The following is a 12,572-nucleotide window of genomic DNA, read 5'->3' on the forward strand; positions in this document are numbered from 1 at the left end:
AAACCACCATGTAAATGTAAAGTAAGGTGGATTATGGTAATCACATTCATCTTGTCTCCACCCCCAGCTGTATCCTTTGAAGTCCATGATCTCGTTCTAGTCCAGCATGTGTTCTCTACTTTGGTATTTTTCTGAGGACTTTTCCTTACCTTTTCTCCATCCAGTGTCTTAGACTAAGTTGTCATTATGTTGTATCTGAATTACTAAGGCAACTTTTTTCTTCTTTGTTCCTGGGGTTCTTTCTCCTAATCCATCTTGCATTCCTTCTTCCTCCTCCAGGATGATCTTTAAAGGGATCTTTGTTTCTTGATCATGAAACCAGGATGTTTCTCCTATTGTCCTTTACAGAAAGGGTAGACTTTTCTCTTTTTAGTTTCTACTATGGAGGCTTTTAGGCTACTCTGAAGCCTACCTTGTATGAGCCATATGCATTCTTAAATGAAAGGTCTCATTTTTGAAATCCTATTGTACTTAAATTTTGTGTATTGCCTCCTGTTCCTTGTTGAGTGCTGTGTTTTGTTCTGTTCTTCAGTGTTGCAGCCTTAGATCCTCAGCTGGAAGCCTTCATTGGGAATCAGCAAAGCATAGTGTTTCCATTTGTTAGAATCAGAGTTGAAGAACCTTGGTAGTTGTTTAAATCCTCTAAACAGGAATTTCTTTGCTCATTTAGCATCTGCCTGAAAAGCTCAAGACTGCCTTCTTAATTGTGGGAATGTCTTAAAAGATGTCTTTATCCCTTGAATGGGATCTTGTCCCACTTTGAGTCATTTGTCCTAACTTTGCTTTTTTGGAACAGTATCTTCTACTCAAGGTAGCTCCTTCAATATTGTAAGGTATTCTGTCAGATGGAGTTGGGGGGGAGCATGTCTACAATCCTTCTTATGCATGCCACACAATTGGGGATGACCACATAACACAAGGATTGACAATTATGTGTAAAATGGTCTTTAAGTGCAAATGGAAATCTCCATAGATCGAGTAGAGAGGGAATTCATGTATGTGAACAGGGGTGAAGCCATGCGGCTAACAAATCTCAAAGCGGTGTGGCAGTAAGGTGGGGGGCCAGAGGACATCAAGCTACAGATTTATATTCCATCTAAAATAAAATTTTAACGTCACAGATATGCAATATGGACTGGTGGTAACACTACCAACAATTCGCAGATAGTTTGGGAATATATTCTCCTTATGGTGTATACAGATAACCCCCTATAGCTCACTGGTTTAAACAAGGCATGGTGAGGAAGCACAAGTGTTTGACTAATTAAATTCCTATAAATGTGTGAGTTGGAAGAGTAAGGCAGTAACAGGAAATAAAAGTGTGTTCAAGATATGGGGATTTATTTGGTTTGATTTCCTTCCTGTGAAAAACAAATCTAGGATTTTGTTAAAAACTTAAGGCTAAAAGAATAAAAATACATTCACTCACCTGTAATAACCGGTTCCTGAAAATTAAACATTTGCAGTAAAAAGTGCCAACTGGAAACATTGTCCCCATTATTTTAAACAGAGAACCTTACTGTGTTCCTTTTCCAAATAACCATTACACATCAATCTGAAACTTCCAGTTTCTGTTCTCATGAATATTTAGAACCTTAAGTTCTTTTAACTTTATATTTTAATGCAATTTCAGACTTACAGGAAGAGTTGCAAAGGCAGTACTAAGCTCTCTACAGCCATCATCTGGATTCCACAAATAATACATTCTAACACATCCATATAATTGTTCTCTCTCCCTCTCCTTTCCATCTACCTACCCCCTTTTCTGCAAATCATTCTCTCCCTCTCCTTATGTACAGAACATACACACATATGTCCATTTATGCATGTGTGTCATTATTAACAATATGTGTGTTTTCCTGAGCCATTCATCCATCTACCCGCCTAATTCCGATTCTACCAACCATCTCCTTTATAGGAAACCAAATTATTGGGTCCTTCTAGGATCACCTGAGGCATTTAAGAATTTATTTTGTTTTAAATTAATGTATTTATTTTCCAGAAAGAACACAACCGGGGGAGGAACGGAGAGAAAGAGAATCTCAAGCAGGCTCCTTGCTGCTAGTGCTGAGCCTGACATGGGGTTTGATCCCATGAACTGTGAGATCATGACCTGAGCCCAAATCAATAGTCAGACATTTAACCAACTGAGCCACCCAAAGTGCCCCGAATCACCTGAGGCATCTGATGGCCGTGTCTTTTTAGTCTACTTTTAATCTGGAAAATTTTTTTGGTCTGCCTTTGAGATCTATGGCCTTGACATTCTGAAAGTATGCTGGTCAGTTATTTTGTAGAACAGTCCTCAGTATGACTTTGCCCGTTTCTTTGCAGCTGGAGTCAGGTCACGTGCTCTTGCAGGATTACCACAGAAGGGACGCCGTCTTGTTTTCAACTCATCATGTTTGGGAGCATGTGGTGTTGACTTGTAATTTTAATTTGGATCATCTGATTCAGGATGAGGTCTGGTAGTTTTCCCCATTTTTAAAGTGACAATTCCCCCCCTCTTGTAATTAATCAGTTAATTGGGGGGAGACATTTTGAGACCATGCACATTTCCTGTTTCTCAGTGGTTTCACTCCCCAGTTTTAGCATCCATTGATGATTTGTGCCTGAAATAGTGCTTATTATGGTGCTCCCCAGTCAGTGCTTTTTATGCTTTTGGCATCTCTTCTGTGTTTGTTAGTTGTTTTTCTATTAGAAAGACCTTTCCATTCTTCTTGACTCGTGCCAGTATGTATTTATTTACTTATGTAAACATGGACTCATGGATTCTCATTTAATGGATTATGATCTTTTACCCTCTGGTGAAATAGACTGTTTCCTTTATGCTTACTGTTTTCCTAATGCATCTAATACCCACCCCCGACTGCTGTCACCAGAGCTTCGTGTTGTGTTTGTTTGAATTTTGCCCCTAAAGAGTCCACCATATAGTCCTTTTTTTAATGTTTATTTTTGGGAGAGAGCGGGGGGAGGGGCAGAGTGAAAGGGAGACACAGAATCCGAAGCAGGCTCCAGCCTCTGAACTGACAGCATAGAGCCCGAAGCGGGGCTTGAACTCATGAACCGCGAGACCATGATCTGAGTTGAGGTCAGACGCTTAGTCGACTGAGCCACCCAGGTGTCCCTACATAGTCTTTTTGGTCTGTTTTTCTTTTTGTTCAACCTTGAGCTTCGCCTTTAGTGGGATATAGCTGTGGTTTATTTGCTCTCTTGCTCTAGTAGTATCCCATTTTTTTTCCACTTAACCCATTCTATTCTTGATGGACATGTGGAATGTCTCTAGTTTTGCTATGATCTAGAGTACTGTTTTGCATACTTTAGTACATGTCTTTTGTGCACATGCATTTCTGTTGGCAATTTACCTTGGAGTAGAAAGGTCCCTTGTCATTAGATGCTACTTATCACTTTTCCAAAATGGTGGGTGTGTACATTGGTACAACTATCAGCTTGAACATTCCCGTGGCTTCATGCCTTAATATGTAGTGTTCTAAAGCTCATCTGTTTAGTTTTGAGTGGTAGAGACTCAAAATCTATCCCTAGTACTCTTTCCTCGACAGGGCATTGCCTTCAATTTCTGTCCTCCTCTCTCTCTCAGGCTGTCTGTTCATAGTCTCCAACCTTTCAGAGGGTGGGCAGACACTTTGGGAGAAAGCATCCCCACTTGCTGGGATCATCTCTCTACTTCTCTCCTATCTTAACTCTGTAAATCTTTTTTTAATTTTTTATTTATTTTTTTAAATTTGCATCCAAGTTAGTGCCACAATGATTTCAGGAGTAGATTCCTTAATGCCCCTTACCCATTTAGCCCATTCCCCCCCCCCACAACCCCTCCAGCAACCCTGTTTGTTCTCCATATTTAAGAGTCTCTTGTGTTTTTGTCCCCCTCCCTGTTTTTATATTTTTGTTTCCCTTCCCTTATGTTCATCTGTTTTGTATCTTAATGTTCTCATACAAGTGAAGTCATATGATGTTTGTCTTTCTCTGACTTCACTTAGCGTAATACCCTCTAGTTCCATCCACATAGTTGAGAATGGCAAGATTTCATTCCTTTTTATTGCCGTTAACTTTAGAGCTCAGCCAGTTTAACAAGGCCATAAACAGGAATGCCCCTATATTTTCATAAGCTTGAACAAGTTCTCCTCAGGAAGAGACAGGTCCATGCTACTCCAGAAGCTGGTTGTAGGAGACAATGTTAGCTGACCACTCTCAGAAAACTCAGAAATCATCACATAAAAATTAGAATCTAGAAGATTTTAAACTCATATTTAAAAGCCTGACTTACCAGATAATATATAAATATATACATATAAAGAGGGAAAGGTGTGTGTGGGTGGGTGGGTGGGTGTGTGTGTGTGTGTGGGTGTGTGTGTAATCTATACCCAAAAGATTAGGTGCTTTTCAAAACGTATCTGTAAGTTAGTTCAGCTTTATACTTAAGTGATCCCAATGGACATGGAGAAATCCTAAACCAATAATGAAGGACTGACATTACTATCAAAAACACACAGTGACTACAGTCCACTGCAAGTAGAAATCATTAGTCCACGTACATTTAAAAACTGAAGAATTACTTGTAAGTAGCAATTATATTAGAATAATATCAATGGAAGGGCACCTGGGTGGCTCAGTTGGTTAAACATCCAATTGATTTTTGGCTCAGGTCATGATCTCAAGTTTTGTGAGTCTGAGCTCTGCATCAGGCTCCATGCTGACAGTGCAGACAGAGCCTGCTTGGATTCTTTCTCTCTCTGCCCCTCCCACACACTCTTCTCAAAATAAACTTTTTTTTCTTAAAAAAAGAAGAATATTAATGGAAGTTAAAAAAAAAAAAAGCTTAGACCATATAAGTAGTATGTATCAAGACCTGTATAAAACAGCAAACTAATAACAATGGGGGACTCCTGGCCCTCGGTGAATGCATTGGGAATGAAGTCTAAATTTTAATGCACTAAGAACAGAATGAACCAAAATAAAGTAGGAGGAAATAACAAAAAGCAGAAACTAAACAGAACAACAAATCTGAAGCCAAGAATATTAAAACTTGAGGTTGTCAAGTGTGAAGAAAAGAGGCCAAAAGAGACTTGACAACATTAAGAACAAGGAGAGTTCATGATTAAGATTCCTTGGAGGCTAAAAAAATATTAGGAGAACACCATGGTCCAGGGGGGTGCTAGTAGATCTGAAAACTTGAAATTCAGTTTTTAGAAAAAGAGAAGTAATTAGCTGGTTAGTATTGTGAATTATAGGAAAAATTATTGCAACTGAAAAAAATGCAGATAATGCATTTGATAGAATTCCACATTTCTTATGTGAAAAGAAAAACTCATTTAATCTAGAATAAGAATTTCCTGGGGTGCCTGGGTGGCTCAGTCAGTTGAGCATCCAACTTTGGCTCAGGTCATGATCTCACGGTTCAGGAGTTCGAGCCCCATGTCGGGTTCTGTGCTGACAGCTCAGAGCATGGAGACAGCTTTGGATTCTGGGTCTCCCTCTCTCTGCCCCTCCCCTGTTCTCTGTCTCTGTCAAAATAAACATTAAACAATTTCCCTAATCTGATCAAGGATATTTGCCAAAAAAATCTTGCTGAAGGCATCATCATGGTAAAAATAATATATTGAGGATTTTCCCATTATAGTCAGAAACCAGCAAGCAGTAATGGCTCTTCCTCATGGCTCTGTGTCCTGCTGGAGGCTTGAGCACATGTAGGAAACCTTGCTCTGCTGCCTGCGAATCTGGTGGTTCCCATAACTCCTGAGCATGTTTTCTTGGAGATAAGATGGGGATACTAGTATTTATCTCAGTAGGTTGTTGAGGAATTAATTGAGTTGAGTACAATGCTTGGCAAGTGCTTCTCACATAGTCTGCAACTGGAAGTGGTGACTGTCCTGAGAATGGTATGCTTCAATCTGTGTTTTAACCCTTCCTTGATAACTTCATGATAAACTCCTAGAAACAGAATAACCAGGATGTACAGACTTTGCAAGTTCAAACAATCGATGCGTATCGCCTGTGCCTGGCTCCCAGACTCTCTTCTACACACTTTACAATTATTTAATGTAACAGGATTCCAGACCTTTCACAGATAAGCTATTGAATAAATGGACTCTGCTTTATCAGTGTTCCACCTAAATATCTTCCTTGATATTTCTCCTGTCCATTTCTCCTGTCACTGTGGTTGCATCTTGGACAGTTTCATCTTTGCTTTCTTTCAAGGTCCTTTGTGTGCTGTCCAGTGACAGGAAAGACCTGTATGATGGCATTAAAAAATACCTGTGCGTCAATTGCCCCATCCCAAGCCAGTGTGTGGTGGCACGGACCTTAGACAAACCCCAGACGCTGATGACCATTGCTACAAAGATTGCCCAGCAGATGAACTGCAAGATGGGAGGAGCCCTCTGGAAGGTGGAAACAGGAGTATGTTGGATTTCTTTGCCTTCTCTTTATTTCAGTTGTTTCATTGAATTTGCTAAGACTGTATTTGACTCTCTTTAACATGTAATTGCTTAATTTTGCTTACGTTTTGTCCTAACTCAATGGACTCCCTTCTTAAACCTTTCAGTTACGGAATGCAATGTTCGTCGGTATTGACTGTTTCCACGATATTGTAAATCGACGGAAGTCCATTGCAGGCTTCGTGTCCAGTGTCAATCAGGAATTAACACAGTGAGTGGGCTCTGGCAGACATGGTTCAGTTGGCAGCTGGCTGGACAAGCAGGAGAGTGGGCGTAACTAGTGCTCCTTAGCAAGGTCCACAGACAATGTGTTCTTAGCCACCTTGTACTGCTCCTCTTCTGGCAAGGTTATGCTCCAAAAACATTTTGTGTGGAAGCCTCTGTATGATTTTTCTATAGCTGCATAACAAATGATGACAAATATGGCAGTTTGACACTCATGTGTCTGCACACAGGTCTGTTGGTCAGCCATCTGGCACCACATGGCTCTCAGGTCCTCATACGGCAGAGGTTAAAGTGTCAGCCAAGCCACATTCTGGTCTGGAGAATCCAAGGGCACGTCCTTTTGGCAGAATTCATTTTTTTTGTAGACCAAGGACAGAGGTCCTCATTTTCTTGCTGGCTGCCACCTGCCGGCCAGTCTCCATTCCTAGCATTTCATCCACATTCCTTCTTACACGCCCTGATCCCCCAGGGCACCTTGAGTCCTTGTTCTGCTTCAAACCTCTCCTTCTCCTCTGCCATCAGCCAGAGAAAACTCTGCTTTTAAAGGGGCTCATGAGATTAGATACAGTCCATCTGGAAAATCTCCTTATCATAAAGTCAACTGTGTCACAGGACATAATCACGGGGCAATATCTCCTGATAGTCACAGTCCTGGGGATTAGGACAGGTAGGATTCTGCCTACCAAAGGCTCTTATCAGTGGGTCTCTGCATGGGACCATCAGCCACAGGAAAGAACTGTGTACATGGGGAAGACCAACTAGGAATGCAACCAGTAGCACATAGATATGGGATGTTGTCTTCATACGTTCATATGTAATGCACCTGCCAAAGAAGACCTGCTTCCATACCCCGTGCTTCTCCTTTGCTCCAGGAACACTTCTGTTTTCTGGGCTTAGAATAGAATCCACCTTTAGATGAGTTTGCACACACTTTATAGTTTCCTGAGCATTAGGACATGTATGACCGTCACAAATCACTGCTACGTTTAATGATGAATGTGACCCACTAGGTATAATTCGAGAGTTTTCTTTTGAGGATTCATCTTTATTTTCATAAATGACCATTTTTTTCCCAGTCATACTCTATCTCCATATAGTAACATTGTTTTGTTTTTTTGTGTGGGGAAGGGAATTTGAAAATAATGGGGAGGAAATTAAGCTTTCATTCAGTTCATAGATAATTTTTAAAATTTTATTTTGAGAGAGACAGAGAGTGAGCAGAAGAGGGGCAGAGAGAGAGGGAGAGAGAATCCCAGGCAGGCTCCATGCTGTCAGTGCAGAGCCTGACACGGGGCTTGAAACCATGAACTGTGAGATCATGATCTGAACCAAAACCAGGAGTCAGATGCTCAACTGACAGAGCCACCCAGTGTCCCTGGTTCAGAGAGCTTTTTGAGCACTTGCTATGTTCAAATGCTGCGAAAAGAGCAGTGAAAATGTAGTGCCCAAAAGCATCATCTCTTCTCATAGAATGTAAATACCGAAAAAGAGGCAGACAAACAAATACGTTGTATCATGTCAAGTCATTGTAATACTTTGAACTAATTAAATCACAGGGGATAGAATACTGAGACCAGAGGTGCCTGGGTGGCTCAGTTGGTTAATTATCTGACTCTTGATTTTGGCTCAGGTCATTATCTCATGGTTTGTGAATGGGGAGCTTGATTAGGATTCTCTCTCTGCCTCTCTCTGCCTCTCTCTGCCTCTCTCTGCCTCCCTCTGCCTCCCTCTGCCTCCCTCTGCCTCCCTCTGCCTCCCTCTGCCTCCCTCTGCCTCCCTCTGCCTCCCTCTGCCTCCCTCTGCCTCCCTCTGCCTCCCTCTGCCTCCCTCTGCCTCTCTCTCTCAAAATATTTACAAAAGAAAAAACAATAACGTTGAGACAACTATTGATCTATTGGGACACGGTCAAGTAGCTATTACCATTCCAAAGCAGATTGCTCCTTCAAAGCAGATTATTATGGATGAACCATTGTTTAAGGCATCAGCCTGGAAGCAGGAATCTCCAGGAAAACAGTCTGTTTATTTTGTGGTGTCCACCAGTGGGTGAGATAGCAGTAGTCAGCACTTTGAAAGTATGAATAATTTGTAGCAATGTTAATCAATGCTTCCATTCTATATCACTATTTGTGTACATTCAGAATCTTATTAAATGCCTAAGATACCAGAAGAGACTAATGCTTTGATCTCTGCAGGGAAATGAAAGAATGGATCCTCAAATGGATCCTCAGCTACTGATAGTGACTTTTTTTTTTTTTGGAAGTCCTAGATTAACTCCGCATAAAAATGATGAAATTTTAAGAATCCTGTTTGCCAAACTAATTGCTTATGTTTCTCCAAACAGGTGGTTCTCTCAGTGTGTCTTCCAAGAAGCGGGGCAGGAGCTTGTGAGTGGGCTGAAAGCCTGCTTGGAAGGTCAGTGTCCCCTGGAGGTTGGAGTGCCTGACTTTATAGTTGTGTATACTAGTTGGCCATTAGTGGAGAGATTATCCCCCAGGAGATTTTTGGCAATGCCTAAAGACACTCTTGGTTGTCACAACTGGGATGGAAGTGCTACTGGCATCTAGTTAGTGGGTAGAGACCAGGAATGATGCAGAAGACAACAACACGCCTACCGTCACCACCACAAAGAATTACCTGGCTCAGTATTTCAGTAGTGGTGCTGTTGAGAAACCCTGAGCTAGCCTGAAGGCCTAAAAGCTGTGAAAGCATCCTGGAGGCTACAGTGTTGAAAAACTGAACCTAGGAGTTGTTACAAATAGCAGTGGCCAGTTTGTTCCCAGTTACTGTCTATTTATCCGTGTTTCTCGTTTCCTTTCAGCTGCCCTGAAGCTCTGGTATAAACATAATCTATTTCTGCCACAATCCATCATTGTGTATCGGGATGGAGTGGGGGACGGTCAGCTTCAAGCACTGATTGAACACGAAGTACCACAGATTCGGTCCTCCTTAAAATCTGTTTACGGCGACGAGTCTAAGTATATAAGTTGTAAAATGCAGATTCTTTGACATTCTGCTCCACACCCAAGTCAAGAGTGCAGAGCAGAACTGAAACATTCCAGATTGTGTTCTTCCTTTGGAGCCCCCATGAACTTTCCTTTTTCCTAATCTCCCTGCCACCCTTCATGTAGCGGGGGCTTCTTAACCTCAGATATTCATTAAAATCCATGATCATAGCTGGTCGATGGTTCGTGTTTATGGAACTCCTTTCTTCTGGAGTTGTGTCAGTCGAGGGCTGGAGAATTCCTCTCAACTGCCTCCTCTGGCCTCATCTGTTTGTGGGTGAACCCTGGTGCCCAGCATAGGTAGGAGGGGTCCTGACCTTGTGAAGAAGTTCCTCCCCCTATGATGTGGGTGGCTGTGAATAGGAACCTCTTTTACTGCTTGAGTCGGGCACACAGAACTAGGACCGTAAAACTGGGGTGTGTGGGGAGCAGTCTTTTGCAGATTCTTCTTAATCCTGTCTGTGTGGTGTTTCAACCTCTGAATGCTTCTGAGATTATGGGGCACACCTAGTGACACCAATCGTAACTCTTAAGGGTCCGACTAACTGTCGTTGTGGTGAAGAAACGAATAAATACCAGATTTTTTGCTGAGTATCAAGGAAGACTTCAAAACCCACTTCCAGGAACGGTTATTGATGTGGAGGTGACCAAGAGGCAATGGTAAGCCATTCTTTTATTTAAATAAAGGTTCCCTTTTATTCAAACAGAAATGTTATTTTTTTTCTTCTAAAAAAAGGTTTGCATGGTTTGGAGGAGAAAGAATTGACCTAAAGATGGTGAAAAAATTATATAAACAGATATACATGGAATTATAGAGGTTTCTGTCTTCAGTTGTCTTCTCCTAGAATTTAAATATGCTTACCATTCTGAGATTCTTCAGTTGTTGGGAAGGATGGCAGGACTCCTGGTCAAATGGAGACTCATCCATTCTGCCAAATGAAAGAACTATGCAGAACCCTGAATGGGAAACAAACAAGACCTTCATAGCATCAGACAGGGAGAAACATAGTAAGATTAAGGAAGGACAAACATCGATCAATCTAGGAGAGGGCAGGAAAAGAATGAAGAGAAAAGCAAGCAAGTGGAAAGAAAGTAAGATCAACACCAAGCAGAACATAGTACACATAAAAACCCGTGAGCTACAAGAAGTTGATGAACCTTGCCATTTCTATCATTGGGGACTTTGAATGGATTCTGGTGACTTTCTGGGAAGAGGAGAAGGTGTTCATCCCTGGAACTCTAAACTCAGTGTCCCTACGATCATATCCAACATGCCAACTTCAAGTTTCTGCATCTAGGCATTAGCACAGATGCTTTTGTAGAAATCATGAGAGCATTATTACTTGTTTGCTTGTATTGATGGTTGCACTGCCCTTTGTAGACTTGCTTTCCCCAATCATTGCTCAACAGTCAGGCAGGCTTCTAAATGTAAAGGAAATTTGTCCATAGAATGGATTTCTCTCCATTCATGTCACGTCAGATACTAGGTTTGCTATGTTGTTTTTTCTTTCTGAAAATAAGCTGACATGCTGTATTCTTGTGTTGTGTGATTCCAGGTATGACTTTTTTATCGTGAGCCAGTCTGTGAAAGATGGTACTGTCACTCCCACTCACTATAATGTTATCCATGACACTGTTCACTTCACCCCAGATGGAATACAGTGTCTAACTTACAGACTATGCCACATGTATTATAATTTGTCAGTAAGTACTTTTTTTGATATGGATTTTCCTATAGATCTGTAAAATTGTTTGAAATTAAATCTATACTTTCTGAACCTTTGAATTGGTATCTCTGAAAAGTTACATTTAGGGAAAGTAGAGAGAAGCTTAATTTTTTTTGTTGTTGTTCTTCTTCCCACTAAAGGGTGTCATTCGAGTCCCTGCTCCTTGTCACTATGCCCATAAACTGGCTTACCTTGTGGGCCAGAGTATCCACCAAGAACCACACTATTCCCTGGCAAGCCGTCTCTTTTACCTGTGACCCACAGAAGAGAGCCTGACGACTTGTTGAAAGCCACCATTTGTGAACTTATTTTTCCTTTTTAAGCTGTCCTTCTGAGATACTTTCCTTGATGCAGTTTTAAATTATAATCATTATTGGTTAGACATGAGGGTTCAGAGTGGCGCATGCTTTGGGCAATACTACCACTGACTGAACATGACCCTTCTATTTTCCAGGCAGGAAAATGGGCTGTGAGGGTTTTGTCTTGCAATCCACCTTTGAAATGTGTTACAGTGACTTTATGATTGACCATGCCTGAACACTTGGTGTTCTGAGCAAGTTACTGTACTCAGTGTAGTGGCTGGATGTTAGTCACGTGCACAGGTAGATTATACTTGGAAAATAATACCTTTTTGAAACAGTTCTTAAAGAACAGCAAAGCTCTAAAAAAAAAAAAAAAAAAAAAAAAAAAAAAAAAGAGGGGCGCCTGGGTGGCGCAGTCAGTTAAGCGTCCAACTTCAGCCAGGTCACAATCTCGCGGTCCGTGAGTTCGAGCCCCGCTTCGGGCTCTGGGCTGATGGCTCAGAGCCTGGAGCCTGCTTCCAATTCTGTGTCTCCCTCTCTGTCTGCCCCTCCCCCGTTCATGCTCTATCTCTCTCTGTCCCAAAAATAAATAAAAAACATTGAAAAAAAATTTAAAAAAAGAGGCAAAATTAAATGGGGATTTATTTGTGTTAATTAAAATTTTGTATGAAAGAAATAACATGTATGTAGTATCGATTACTCTTTGGACTGGGGTGGAAATTTGAAATGTATCTCTGGTAGAGATGTAATGAGGAGAGCCTTTTGCTTTAAGAGTTGACAGCTTAGGAACATCAAAATGTTTTGTCACTTTTTCCACAAGGAAGCAAAATGAAGAGCTCTATTAGCACTTCTGACTAATTCATT

General features: G+C 41.2%; 1 protein-coding gene across 1 annotated transcript in view; it reads left to right on the forward strand.

Moving 5' to 3' along the window:
• The window catches only part of PIWIL3 (piwi like RNA-mediated gene silencing 3), a gene marked incomplete at its 5' end in the record, with an annotated part of 28,766 nt that extends 16,655 nt beyond the window's left edge, over window positions 1-12,111 (forward strand). The window contains 8 exons of the mRNA XM_045042081.1: window positions 2,332-2,460; window positions 6,214-6,414; window positions 6,560-6,663; window positions 9,019-9,089; window positions 9,496-9,652; window positions 10,214-10,339; window positions 11,236-11,383; window positions 11,547-12,111. Coding sequence (XP_044898016.1) covers window positions 2,332-2,460; window positions 6,214-6,414; window positions 6,560-6,663; window positions 9,019-9,089; window positions 9,496-9,652; window positions 10,214-10,339; window positions 11,236-11,383; window positions 11,547-11,663 — 1,053 coding nt within the window. The remainder of the gene's footprint in view (window positions 1-2,331; window positions 2,461-6,213; window positions 6,415-6,559; window positions 6,664-9,018; window positions 9,090-9,495; window positions 9,653-10,213; window positions 10,340-11,235; window positions 11,384-11,546) is intronic.
• Between the last annotated feature and the right edge of the window lie 461 nt (window positions 12,112-12,572).

The sequence above is a fragment of the Felis catus genome, chromosome D3 (assembly GCF_018350175.1).
Source record: "Felis catus isolate Fca126 chromosome D3, F.catus_Fca126_mat1.0, whole genome shotgun sequence".
Lineage (NCBI taxonomy): Eukaryota > Metazoa > Chordata > Mammalia > Carnivora > Felidae > Felis > Felis catus.